General features: G+C 33.8%; 2 protein-coding genes across 3 annotated transcripts; one reads left to right on the top strand and one right to left on the bottom strand.

Moving 5' to 3' along the window:
* Positions 1–5,521, top strand: LOC126756963 (probable histone-lysine N-methyltransferase Mes-4). Its single transcript, XM_050470491.1, is given in 7 exon segments — positions 1–333; positions 401–1,153; positions 1,156–1,789; positions 1,955–3,870; positions 3,930–4,591; positions 4,657–4,785; positions 4,842–5,521. Coding segments are annotated over 7 exon segments (4,659 nt in total). The 5' UTR covers positions 1–23; the 3' UTR covers positions 5,097–5,521.
* Positions 5,522–5,532: 11 nt separating this feature from the next.
* LOC126756994 (glycerol-3-phosphate acyltransferase 1, mitochondrial) lies at positions 5,533–13,136 on the bottom strand. 2 transcript variants are annotated; one of them, XM_050470541.1, is made up of 10 exons: positions 12,309–13,136; positions 10,642–10,768; positions 8,515–8,679; positions 7,618–8,454; positions 7,428–7,558; positions 7,061–7,365; positions 6,822–7,003; positions 6,572–6,751; positions 6,194–6,521; positions 5,533–6,129 (listed from the first exon to the last, which is right to left on the bottom strand). In XM_050470541.1, exons 1-10 carry the CDS (start codon positions 12,419–12,421, stop codon positions 5,924–5,926), a joined length of 2,574 nt encoding a protein of 857 aa, XP_050326498.1. In that variant the 5' UTR covers positions 12,422–13,136; the 3' UTR covers positions 5,533–5,923. The 2 variants fall into 2 exon arrangements, with proteins under 2 accessions (XP_050326498.1, XP_050326503.1); XM_050470546.1 differs by lacking the exons at positions 10,642–10,768; positions 12,309–13,136 and adding an exon at positions 8,791–9,000.
* Between the last annotated feature and the right edge of the window lie 48 nt (positions 13,137–13,184).

The following is a 13,184-nucleotide window of genomic DNA, read 5'->3' as shown; positions in this document are numbered from 1 at the left end:
GTATATTGCAAAAGGAACGAAATATGCGTTCCGAGCAAAAACAAAATAACGCGACCAATGTAGAAACACGTAGCAGTTCGGCAATAGAAGCTGATACTTCTTTTGGATATCCGGTAGAAAGTATTAAAGGTGTTAATAGCAATAAAAACACTTTCGATAAAAAGCTCAAAAGAATGAAAAGTGAAAAGTGTAATTTTATTAATAAACCAGAAAACTATGAGCCTCGATTGTCGACACCAACAACAACCAGATTCTCGGACAATGAGGGAAAAAGAAAAGATACATCAACGTGTATTGGTTCAGGCAATAGATTGTCTTCGTCTACGCCACGCAGTGAGTTGTTCATAGTTTATGCAAAAAAATTTCACTATGATAACATTTCGTTATTGTATTTGTTAAGGAAAACGTAACATGTTAGCCAATTTATATTCGGACTTGAGCCCTAAATATATTGGATTTACGACACCATCATCATCGTCAACAGTTGCCATAACTGGCAGCGAAAGTGATGGTGGTCTTCAAACTAGAAGTTCTCGGCATCGTAAATTACTTGTATATGTTGCCAGTCCCGAGATAGGAGGAGGTAGCGATAGTGAAATCTTGTCTGATTCGTCCAAAGCACTGTTAGGCTGCGTCAGACGAGCGGGAAATCAATCAGTAACGCCGTCCCCGAATAGATTGTCAGCGCGCAAAAAATTTGAGAGTCCCATTGATAAATTATTAGCACGGAATGGCTCAGTTGTGTTAAATGATATTAGCAAAGAAAAAATAGTGAAAAACTTAGCTGTAAGTCCAAATACTATATTAAATAACGATATATATGAAAGTAACCCTGCACTTTCAAGAAATAATGAAACACTCATTGGTGTTCATTGCGAAAATAATAATAATTCGCCTGATTTGGTAAATCTGCCGCAAAAGCAAATAAACAATATCATTAATTGCTTAATAACTGAAAGCAATGAAGAGTATAATGAACAAGAAACAACACATATCGCTGATTTAATAAAAAAAGAATCGACAAGTGTTGTAAATAATGCAGGATCAGATATTGCTAACTCTTCCAAAGGTGGAACTAGTGAGGTTGGCGAAGAAAATGTGGAAACGTCTACAACAGAACTTCATTCTCTGGACAACTTCATTAATCCAACAGCAAAGTAAAAATCGAAAATGATAGCTTTGATAAAACCACGGAATGTAAACTGGAAATCGTTGAAAGTCCCATAGACGATGCAGAGGCAATGTTACGGTACGATTTAGAGGGAGGAGAGAGTGGCGAATCCATGATATTAAGCAACGTCGTTGGTTTAAGTGCGAAATCACCTTCGGCAACCAGTTTAGATAGCGCTAAAGGCTCTTCTGTGGTAACGGGAATGGATTGGATGACATTTTCCACAGGAGATATCTTTTGGGGACAAATATACTCTTACTGCTATTGGCCTTGCATAGTATGTCCGGATCCCGATGGTAGGACGTTGTCATCTGAACGCAATGTGCGTAATGGGGAAGAATATGTATTAGTTCATGTACGATTCTTTGCTGATAGCGGTCGGAGGAATTGGGTAAAACGTGAAAACCTCATCCCGTATACCGATCTAGAAAATTACAAGCAACATATGCGTGAAATACGCAAAAAATATGGCAAGAAGAGTCTAAAATATAAGATACTTTTACCAAAGCCAAGTAAAGTAATGATCTGGCGTGAAGCAATAAAAGAAGCAAATAAAGTCTCTGAAATCGTATACGAGGATAGGTTAACAAAGTTTTTTGAAATTTACGAGCATAAAAAGTAAGTGAAATTGAAATTACTTAGCAACATTATTTTATTTTTTCTTTTATTGACAACTAATAATAATTTTTAGTTAATATTGCTAATATAAAATACATTCATAAATACACATATTGTAAACATTTTAAATTTTTGTATTTTTTTCAATAAATAATATTTTTTTAGAGTCTTGCAAAAAATACAAAGAAAACAACGAAAATTGAGCACGGACAACAATAGTAGAACTGATAGTTTAAGTCACGATCCTATGGAAAGTTTAATAGTAAAAAATCCTTTGGCTTCGGGAAAACGCGATCGTTCAGTTTCGCCTTACAGTCCCGCCTATTCACCGCTAAAACCAGTATCGAAAACGAAGCGACGAAAATTAAGTGATGCTTTTACACAACCGCAGCAAACTACAGAGAACTCAGGTGGAGATAATAACGAGACTAATGAAAGCTCTAATAATAATTCCGGTACTGTGCAAGTTAAAGAAAACGAAACTAACACTTTGGCTTCGTTTGCTGCGTTGCATGAAATGGAAATGAGTAACAGCGAATATAGAAAGTTTTACAACGCTATGAGAGAATTCGTATTGGAAGATAATATGGACGAATCTTTGGAAAGAAGCTTAATGGTTGCATCACGGAACATTTGGGCATTAAAGCAGATTAATATACATCAAATAAAACGGCGATTGCAGGCAGGAAGTAATGAGCATGAGCTGGGCTCTAGTCTTGTGGAAAATGGTAGTGCAGAAGGTGCTGTCAAGCGGCTTTCGAATAGATTAAAAACTTTGAAACATCGTCATAGTTTACCAACCAAATTTAATAAAGAATTCGAATTGGAACCGCAAGGGAAACAACAACAAGAAGAAGGTGAAGTTCAAGCAGTTGATAACAAACCCAAACGTCAATTGAACCGACCTATTGAAGAAGTTATCGATGATATTTTCAACTTAGATAACAAGTATTTATTTCGAGGATTAGCTCGTGATCCTGTTTGTAAGTACTGTCTTCATCCCGGTGGTCCATTGATCAGATGTGCCAAAGGTTGTCAGACTTGGTTGCATGCTGATTGTATTGGAAAAGATCCAACAGCTTTAAAAAAAACGCGGAACGGAGGTCGTCGAAAATCAAATATTATAAATGTAAGGCGTAGCTCTTCTAAATTATCCGTTGATATGAAAGCGTCATTTGAAAATCCAATAGCTTCAATAAATAACGACCAGGAAATTGCTGGCACCTCATCATCATTAAACAATTACCATGTTACTGCCGACGGAGATGTTGATGATCACATCATTAAAGTAAATATGGAAGTAATTTGCGATTCCTGTGCAATAGGAAAGCCCCCTGTTTGTGCTGTATGCAAAGAAGACAATTCATCAGATTCAAACAAGGAAGAATTAATTTTATGTAACATGCCTCATTGTTCGAAAGCTTTCCATACTGCTTGTTGTAGATATTGGCCACAAGCAAAGTTCACCAAATCGAAAAATAAAATTGAATCTTTTCGCTGCCCGTCGCATGTTTGTCACACTTGTGTTTCAGATGATCCCAAAGGCAAATTTCAACATTTAAGTAACTCGAAACTTACAAAATGTGTGAAATGTCCTGCTAGTTATCATATGGATTCGACTTGCATACCTGCCGGTTCTCAAATACTGACAGCAGCGCATATAATATGCCCTCGCCATGGTATATCAAGTAAATCAGATGGGCACGTGAACGTCAGTTGGTGTTTCATTTGCGTAGGAGGCGGTCAGGTAATCTGTTGTGAAACTTGTCCAACCGCTGTGCACGCCAAATGTTTAAATATCCCCCTTGATCCAAGTGAAGGTTACATATGTGAGGAGTGTGAGTCTGGTCGTCTGCCATTGTATGGGGAAATGGTATGGGCTAAATTCAATTCGTTCCGATGGTGGCCGGCTATAATACTGCCACCAACAGAAATACCACAAAATATCAGACGAAAGGCACATAACCCAAATGATTTTGTAGTTCGTTTCTTTGGAACACATGACCATGGTTGGATCTCTAGGCGTCGCGTTTATCTTTATTTGGAGGGTGACAGTTCGGAACCGCCGAAAACAAAATCAAGTAAAATTCTTTTAATTTGATATTAGATAAAAATAATATTTTTATAACTCGTATTTTAGGTTTGGATCAGAGTTATAATCGCGGCGTTGAGGAAGCGAAACGTATATATGAAATTATAAAATCGAAGAAGATGGCACAACGCCTTTCAAATGAAAATAAAGAGAAGTTACATCCACAACCATATGTGCGGATTAAAGCTAATCGGGCCGTTCATCCGGTTAAACTGCACATAGATTTGGAAAAGGTCAATAAATGTGAATGCAGAAGTTACGATGAGAATCCATGTGGGCCGAATTCAAATTGTTTGAATCGTGTTCTATATCATGAGTGCAATCCAAAGTTGTGTCCAGCGGGCGAACGTTGTCAAAACCAAATGTTCGAATCAAGATTATCACCACGGCTAGATGTTGTCTATCTGAAGGAGCGTGGTTTCGGGCTGGTGTGTAGAGAACCCATAAATGCGGGAGATTTTATTATTGAGTACGTTGGTGAAATCATCGATGATAATGAGTTTAAGCAACGAATATCTCAAAAGTCTTTGGATCGTGATGAAAATTTCTATTTTCTGTCAGTGGAGAAGGACTACATTATTGATGCGGGTCCGAAGGGGAATTTGGCACGCTTCATGAATCATTCCTGTGACCCGAATTGTGAGACACAAAAATGGTCAGTAAACGGTCTGAATCGAATAGGACTTTTTGCTATTAAAGATATACCAGCGGTAAGAAAATTATAATATAACCATATATATCGACATACAAACGTTAAGCAATGTCAACATTATAGGACACGGAACTAACATTTAATTATCATTGGGATGATTTATTAGGAAATCAGAAAAAGTTATGCTTATGTGGAGCACTTAAATGTGCTGGTGAAATAGGTGGTAAAAACAGAGAAGAAAAGGTTTCTAAAGTAAGTTTTCCTTTGACGATATAATTTTAAATTTAATAATATTTTGATGTTGCCAGGAGAACACCGCAGTCGAAACAAACAAAGCTAAAGCCGGTCCCACACGGAAGAGAAAACCTTTAAAAAGGCTTCAAAATCGTGCCAGGGAAGCAAATGGGAAGAAACCAAGCAAAAAGCGTGCTAATGCAACAGTGAAGACTCCAGTAAGGATTGAGGAACCAGCAGATGAGAACACATCACACCAGAACAGTGACAATTCCATTTATACTGCTGCCAAAATTAATGAAGACGACAATACAACAAATATATTTTGATATTAATTTTATATCCATTCGCAAATCGTTTCATGCATGTATAGAGATAATTTAACAAAATTCTGTTTATAACGTGAGTAAAAAATTTATTTTTAAAAATTGTTTTTATAATCAAATTATGTAGTTTAAATGTTGGATAGTTCGAAAATTTATTTGCAGACCCAAATAGCAACATTAACCTAAAAAACATATTCCTCCAGTACGCAACTTTCAGTAGAAGACAGTATTTAATATAATTACATACATAAGTCGTTGATTTTATGCACTAATGTGGTGTTAGAAGTAATATAAATAAATATATGTAATTGAAATGCACACTTTTACCGGGATATCTCTATATCCATAGACAAAGAGTCTGAAAATGTTTATTGTCAATAATTTGGTCTACTGCATAAGACAATATAAAAATTTCTAGAATCTTTAAATCATATCTATATTTATAAATTATATATGTTAGAAATGTTGTAAAAAATTTATTTTCACTTTTTTTTTTTTACAAGATCTTAGTCTAAAGTAATTTTATTACAAAAAAAAATGAGTTATGTCACAAAGTCTACATTTATGCGTAGTCCCTTTATATATCGGAACTAAAGCTTAATATCATTTCCTCTACTTTTAATATACATGTAAATGAATGAAATGTCCACGTGACAATGTGGTTCTTTTAACGATAATATCGTTATGATAATTTAAACTATTTCGAATAGTTAAATGATTTTCACTTTTTATGCTAAGTTACTCAGTCGATAAATTCATTGCTTTTGTTATTCTTTTGGAGTTTCCTATTGAGGAATAAACTCCATTATATTTGGCAATACGTTGTTATTTTATGCTGAAGGATGCAGGTAACCGGTTTTTGGCGGAACTATTTTGGCTATTCTTCCAATAATAGTCTTTACAGATTCTTTGGATGTTTCATAAAGCGTTCCAAGCGTTAACAGACGCAAACCATGATCATTCGAAATTTCTAACACTGACCATTTTTCTAGCAGCTTCAAGCAATTTCGCACAGAGTCTGTGGATACGCTTTCAGCTGAAAAGAGAAATGTATATTTCAAAAATAATATTAGTTATATGTAAAGCTTTATACCACTTACCATATGGACAAGCTCCACTATTCACCTTGTTTGATATGCTATTAATAACGAACTTAATGAATTCAGTTTCGAGCATCGAATTTTTATACAGAATACTAAGTGATTGAGCTACCGAGAGATATGTATGACTAACTGGCGCCAAAACTTCACAAATCGCTTTCTGTTCAGTCAGTGTGTCATTTGCCAAAAATATATCGGGCTGTTCATCTTGATTATTCCCATTCGGCACATAATCAATATATTCAGAGTCATCTGCATCTTCTAAGTATGCCGCAATACTACGGGCAATTTTACGGCTTTCGGCGTTGCTATCAGGTTCTTCTCTAATCTAAGAGAACAAAAATAATTACAATTCAAAAATCATTTTACAAAACCCACCTCTGGTAACTTTATAAGATCGTTGACTATTAGTTCATCCAAATTAATCTCCAAAAGGTTACTTAATATCTGGGTTGGCTTGTGTAAAATAAATTCGTATCGTAGTACATCACAGTTTGCTAAAGCTGCATCAATGAGATTTTTTCTCGAAATTCCTGGTATATTGTCCGTTTCGGTATCCTATAATGACAAATACAAAAACAAAACAATAATGTTTAGAGTATATTTTTTATATCAAACGTGAACTTGCCGTTTTAGTGAACTTTCCGTTTAATGACAACAATTCGTGGAAGGTTATCATTAATACGGATTGCAAAGCAAAATGTGGTGTAAGCATATTTGAATAGTAGGATAACTCAATTGACGCCTCAATACTTTGCACAGGTTGTAAATGAGTCTGTCCACGTTCATCCTGCGTCCGCATTATTAAACCTAAGTTATCAACGACATTGCTTATTATATGCAAATGAAAAAGTCAACCTTTATTACCTTCGCCTAATAAATCTGCCGAATAATTGACAATATGTAAAGAATCTCCCGCGAATGCCATATCTTTGCGCCCTTTTAACCGATTACGAAGTGAATCTAGTGCCAGCGCGATATCAGTGGCTAGTGCGCCTTTGCGAAACTGAGTCAACATCAGAAATGCCAGCGCGTTTGTTGACATTACTGATGTGGCGGTAGCGCAATCATATACAACTTCTCTTGAAATGCTATCTATTAGTGTGCGATGTTCTTCGCATACCACGTCAGTGCCATATAAAGATGATGTTGATTGGTTGTGCTGTAGTTTTCTGCGAATAAATTTGCACATCAATAATTTTAATAATAGAATTTATAACAATTTTTAACCTACCTTTCGGAGGGCTTGTACACTTTGAATTGGCTATCATCTGTGGCAACTTTGTTATATGATTGGACAAGTTCCTTTATAGAGTATGGTTCGTTAAAGTCGATGCGCATAAGACCGTACTTTGAGTGCAAAGTCTGTAATATTTTAAAGCCGTAAATATTCAATATATACTGAAATTTCTTCAAACACAAACCTTCCAAATTCCTGCCATAGCTTTCCAGAATGACTCCGGCACCTTCTTTTCACCTTTTTGTTCACGTACAAAATTTCCATCAACAAGACGCTCATAATTAACCGAAACCGGAACTAGTAACGCATCTGGGATGCTATGGTCCATAAATGCATTAACAATTACTGATAAAATACCACCTTTTGGCATACAGGGCTTGCCGGTACGGGTGCGTCCGCCTTCAATAAAAAATTCAACATTATGGGACATTTTTAGCGCATGTTGAATGTATTGCTGAAGAATAGCTCTGTAAAGAATGTCTTTCTTTCCAACTACAGGATCGATTTTTCGCTTAATGAAGAAAGCTCCAAGGCCACGTAGGAGTCCGCCGAATACGGGAATCTGTAAATTGTCGCCTGCAGCTACTAATGGACTGCGAATGTCATTATTGGTCAAAATAAAAGTGACCATTATGTAGTCGAGATGGCTTCGATGCAATGGTAAAAATATTAAAGGAATACCAGGTGCACGTTCCGAAGCTTTTTTTAATGTTTCTATTTGTCTTGTGTGCGTTACCACTCCAGACAAAAAGCATGGTAAAAGCTTGTACAATAACCAGGAAGTAAGCATTATTAAGTAGTGGTTCAGTGTGGAACGCATATTCATTAAAATATTATTAGCACGTCGTTCTTGATTTGACAAAATGTCTTGGTACTTTTTTGACTCTTCCGTGTCGTTTGATGTATCACCAATTAAATTGTATGTTTTGTGTGATTCAATTCTCTGTTCACGTACGATTTGTTCTGCAGCTTGCTTGATAGCACGTTGTATCATTAGATCTTCTTGCGCAGCACCAGACACCTGAAAAGCAGAATTACAGATGATTCTTTTATATATGATGAATATGAGAAATGCAACCACCTGTGGATATTCAAAACGTTTTATGCGCAAACATTGCGCTAGAAACGGGAAGTAAACACCCCAGTCAAACATTGATTGGTACGGCTTTTTACCGGCATGAGGTGTTAACTGCAACATATTGTTCGTGCCTTGTGCATGTGTGAGCGCATTGGTCTGTTTTGTTTCCTAAAAACACAATATTTTTAAAATATATTATGACGTAACAAATAACAATTCGTAACATATAAGGCTATTTATGTATGTTTATATAAAATTAACGCCGGTATATCATCCCACCTCAAACCAACCACGCGCGCGGAATTCATCGTCGGACATGATATACTCAAAACGGTCAGCAAAAATTGCAGGACTTAAATAACAATAGCTATTATTAGCATTCAATTTTGGACTCTATGCTAATATTTTCCAAGAAAGATTCACTAAACAACACAATTAATTTGCACTGCAACTGTAGTTTACTTTAATCCGCTACATGGAGCACTAGCCAACAAAAAAATATGCAATGCAAACATCAATTGGCAAAATAAGTAATGTTGCCAGATTAGAAACTATAAATAATTTGTTGCAAATTTCACGTAAAGTGCTGAACACATAGAGCGCGAGACTGCAAACTACATCTGTCAAATATTACAATACACACGTTCTTATGGACACTGTTATTTTGACAGCTGCACGACTACACGACTGCAGGCCGACAGTTGTCGCTCTCGCTAACTTCAATTTAATCCTATGTATATTTGCCAACGACAGTAGAGTTGACAGTAGAATGGAAGATAGAGAGATGAGGTAGAGTGGTGATGCCACTAATATGTAAAATGTAAAATTATTCACAGCTCTAACAAACTTGAAGTTATTTTACAAATAAAAGCATAAAATATCTCTATTATAGCTCTATTATATCATTTGTAATAACAATTGATAATTTAAAGCAAAAATATTTACCTATTTACTTATTTTTTGCATAAAAAATTTCACTTTGAACAAAATATTAAAATTTCATTGAAGTGAAAGGAATTAGTATGGCCACAACGAAATTGTGTACATACGAAATGGACAACTGCGTTGTTTTGTGTACATGCCGGCCATTGTGTTGTTGCTGCTTCTCACAAATGTATATGTAGTAAGATGCACAACGACGTTTCTAGTTCACTGTCGTGCTGCTGCTGCCTGTCGCGCTCTATGTGTTCAGCACTTAAGGCTCTCTTAAAAAATGTTATATAAATTGTAATATTGTAGTTGTACAAATTAGAAAATGTTATATTCACAATTTGTATATGTTTAACATAATTATATATTATATGTTTATTTCGTGTTTTCAGTAAACAAATTTTTAATTACGATTGACTTCTTTCTATCATTCAATAAAATACAGTTGTAATATAACAATTTGAATTTATGCTTTTGTTTACTTAAAGCAGTACTTGGATCTTAAAAATGTACAAAACTAATACTTTCAATCCAATAAAATATTTGAGACGAAAAAGTATAAGAATATTATTATTAGACTATAAATACATATACATATGTACTACATTGTATATAATTTAATAAATATGACTTTTTCAAAAAGAATCTTTAGATACATATTTATGTACAATATACATGTGTATGTAGATGGTTATAAATAAAATATCTAATAAGGGGTATATGACAGTTTCCAGAAGCAATTAATGCCTTCAAGTATAATCTGTCTAGTACAGTTAAAACGACCTCTATGCTATAGAAAAGTCAAGTAAATGATTATATTGCATTGGATCACGCTTTGTCTATGGGTAACTATGACTCTTCTTTCCGCTATCAATTAATCTGAACGTATAAAATAATTAAAAAAAAACATGAAACATTCAAAAATATTTGTTTGTATTAATATAAGCGCGTGCAAAAATTAACACTAGTATAATCATCATACAAATGATTTTCTGTTTTTTTAAATTATTTGACATTACATTTAACAAAATCTGTTAGGGTCATTTTAAATATATTTCAAAATCATATATTTTGTCTAAATCAAAAAAAACTAAAACATGTTTGTTTATATTGTATTAGATATGTATATTAATGGAAAAATGTGCGGCGATTAGAAATCGTTTTTAATCTGTTCGTAATAAATTAAAATACTTCGCTTACCGGTTGAACATTTCTACGCAGTGTTGTTAACAGTTCATTGCCCATGGTGTTGAACTTTACAATTGATGGCCGATAATTAATATTCAATTTCAAATTAGGAAATAGATTGGTTAAGATTTCCAGTGTTCTGTAACAAATATATAAGAAAGTATCTTAGTATAAAGTAATTTATTAAGAGAATTTAATCAGCTGAAGCATATTGTAAATAAATACTTATGTACAATTAATTTAATATATAATTTACATCCAAATGATATTTAAATTATATACATTGTGTGTGCATATGTATGTATATATGTATATACTCTTATTACATCAAGTACAAAGAAATACGTATTAAGTTATCAATCAAATTGGGAAACCGTACAAGCACTCATAGCAATGAGGGTCCTAAGTTCAACTTCGGGAAACATATAGATTATAAACTAATGAGATGCTCTTTATAATTAGGCACTTCAGTAGTTACTGTATAATTTATGGATTTTAAAATTAACACAAGTATTTATGCGTGTATAAAAAAGTGTTAATCGATTTATAATATACCCAATAAGCTTAAAAGCGAGAAAATATTATGTACATATGTATGTATGTTATTAGTTAATAACACTTCATATAAAGCCGCCTATAAAAGTTTGATTGTCCTTTTACATAAACATATAAAACACTGAATAGACATTTGTAATATGTAAATTCAGAATAAATGAGAAGAAATTTGAATACTCTAATTAGTGATATTACAATTGTTGATTGTCATTATTTTTTAAGTAATAGTTTTAAATCTCAGAATGGTGTAAACAATCTGCAGACAATTTATAATATGCGTAAAACCACCATTACTATAAAATTAAAGTCGTAATTAAATACGTCAAGTAATTGCATTACTTTCTGTACCTCCTCGAGGAGCTCAAAGATAATAACAAAGATGTCTCTTTTTATAAAATTATTTATTTTTTAATTTGTTTTTTAATACGAAACAGAATAAATTACCTATTCTTGTCTACCAAATTTTTGTCACACATGCACACATTATGAAATCGTAAAAGAATATAGAATTACTGCGTTTCGTACGCCGTTAAATCTCTTCACCTTCAAATTGAATTCAAAAGTTCGTTTTGCTAATATAAAACTAATGTCATCAGTTGCTTAGATGCTACACTCGTCGCGGACATTGTTTATGTTTTTATACATTTTTTTATCGTCGGTTTATTACTGTCAAAAAATAATTTGAATTCAAAGGTTAAAACAAAGATTTAAAAAATATTTATATCAAATGTATGTCTTTAATTTGTTCTCGACGATAAGTTTCTGAAACGGATATATTATCCTATGACTACTTTTAATGTGTCGTACCGTTACTACATAGATAAATACTTGTGCATATTTTATTGCGCTTGTATATACATATGTATGTACATAAGTTACTCAAATAAGCAAGGAGAATAAAATACTGACAAAATATAGTTGCAAACTAAAAATTAAAAAAACTTTACAACTTAATTAAATATGTAGCATTTGCATAGCTATAAATACATGCATATTCGGTATTTACTTATACTACGAGTTTACGAATTCATCAACTGCCCCAACTACTAACAGCGCCGGTAGACTAGTAAACAAAAAACGATATTGAACTTGACGTGACACAACGCTCAAGTTGACGAAATTACCTTGTTTTGGCGTAGATATAGTAAACGATGAGAACCACTGATGCCAACTCAACACAACCGATGGTAGACATTTCCACAGCTCCTTGCACAAAGTTCAGCAATGAAGCTAACATTTTGGTTTAACTAATTACGTTTTTGTTTTTAGTAGTACTCGTTTTTATTTTTTAATGCTATATAATATTTCACATATGTAAAAAAAGCGAACACATATGCCACAATATTGTTGTGTTTAATTACTTTTATTATTTCTGTTCTTCTTTAATAGCAAAATCACACGATCGCTCTAATTAAACACATATTTTTTACATATGTATGTATATACGGTATGTATGTATAAACAATAATAAAAGCGATCACATTTAACAATTGAGTGTCTTTAGCTACTGCGCCGCCATACTCTATTTCATTGATAAGGCCAACGGCTGCTGCTAAGCGGGCGACGTATGATCTGTGACGTATTGTGTTGGTGGCTGCTGGCTGCTGGAAAAATATCATACGAGGGATTCACTTGCGCGTTGTAGATTATAGGCACACATGTACCGTATGCAACATGCATGTATTAATTGACTATTCGTCAGTTAACTAGACAATCGAATTACGCGTTCACTAATCTTCATGTAAATCCTTACAAATGTGCATCATTCGGATTACCCTGATATTATACACTTATTGATGCCGCCATACTATCGATAATGTGTGATAAAATTAACTATGTTGCGGTGTGAATATAAGCAACTAAATGCTATCTACAAACAAGAAGAGTAGCTATTATTTCTGCAACTGTCCACACCGGCGAAGTGTTGACGACTGTTATTATGGTGAAACTGTCGCTCGATGTTCAGTATTTTTGTATTTTAATTAAATCTCAATTGGCGC

The sequence above is a fragment of the Bactrocera neohumeralis genome, chromosome 2 (assembly GCF_024586455.1).
Source record: "Bactrocera neohumeralis isolate Rockhampton chromosome 2, APGP_CSIRO_Bneo_wtdbg2-racon-allhic-juicebox.fasta_v2, whole genome shotgun sequence".
NCBI lineage: Eukaryota > Metazoa > Arthropoda > Insecta > Diptera > Tephritidae > Bactrocera > Bactrocera neohumeralis.
This window is presented reverse-complemented; position numbering and strand designations above follow the sequence as displayed.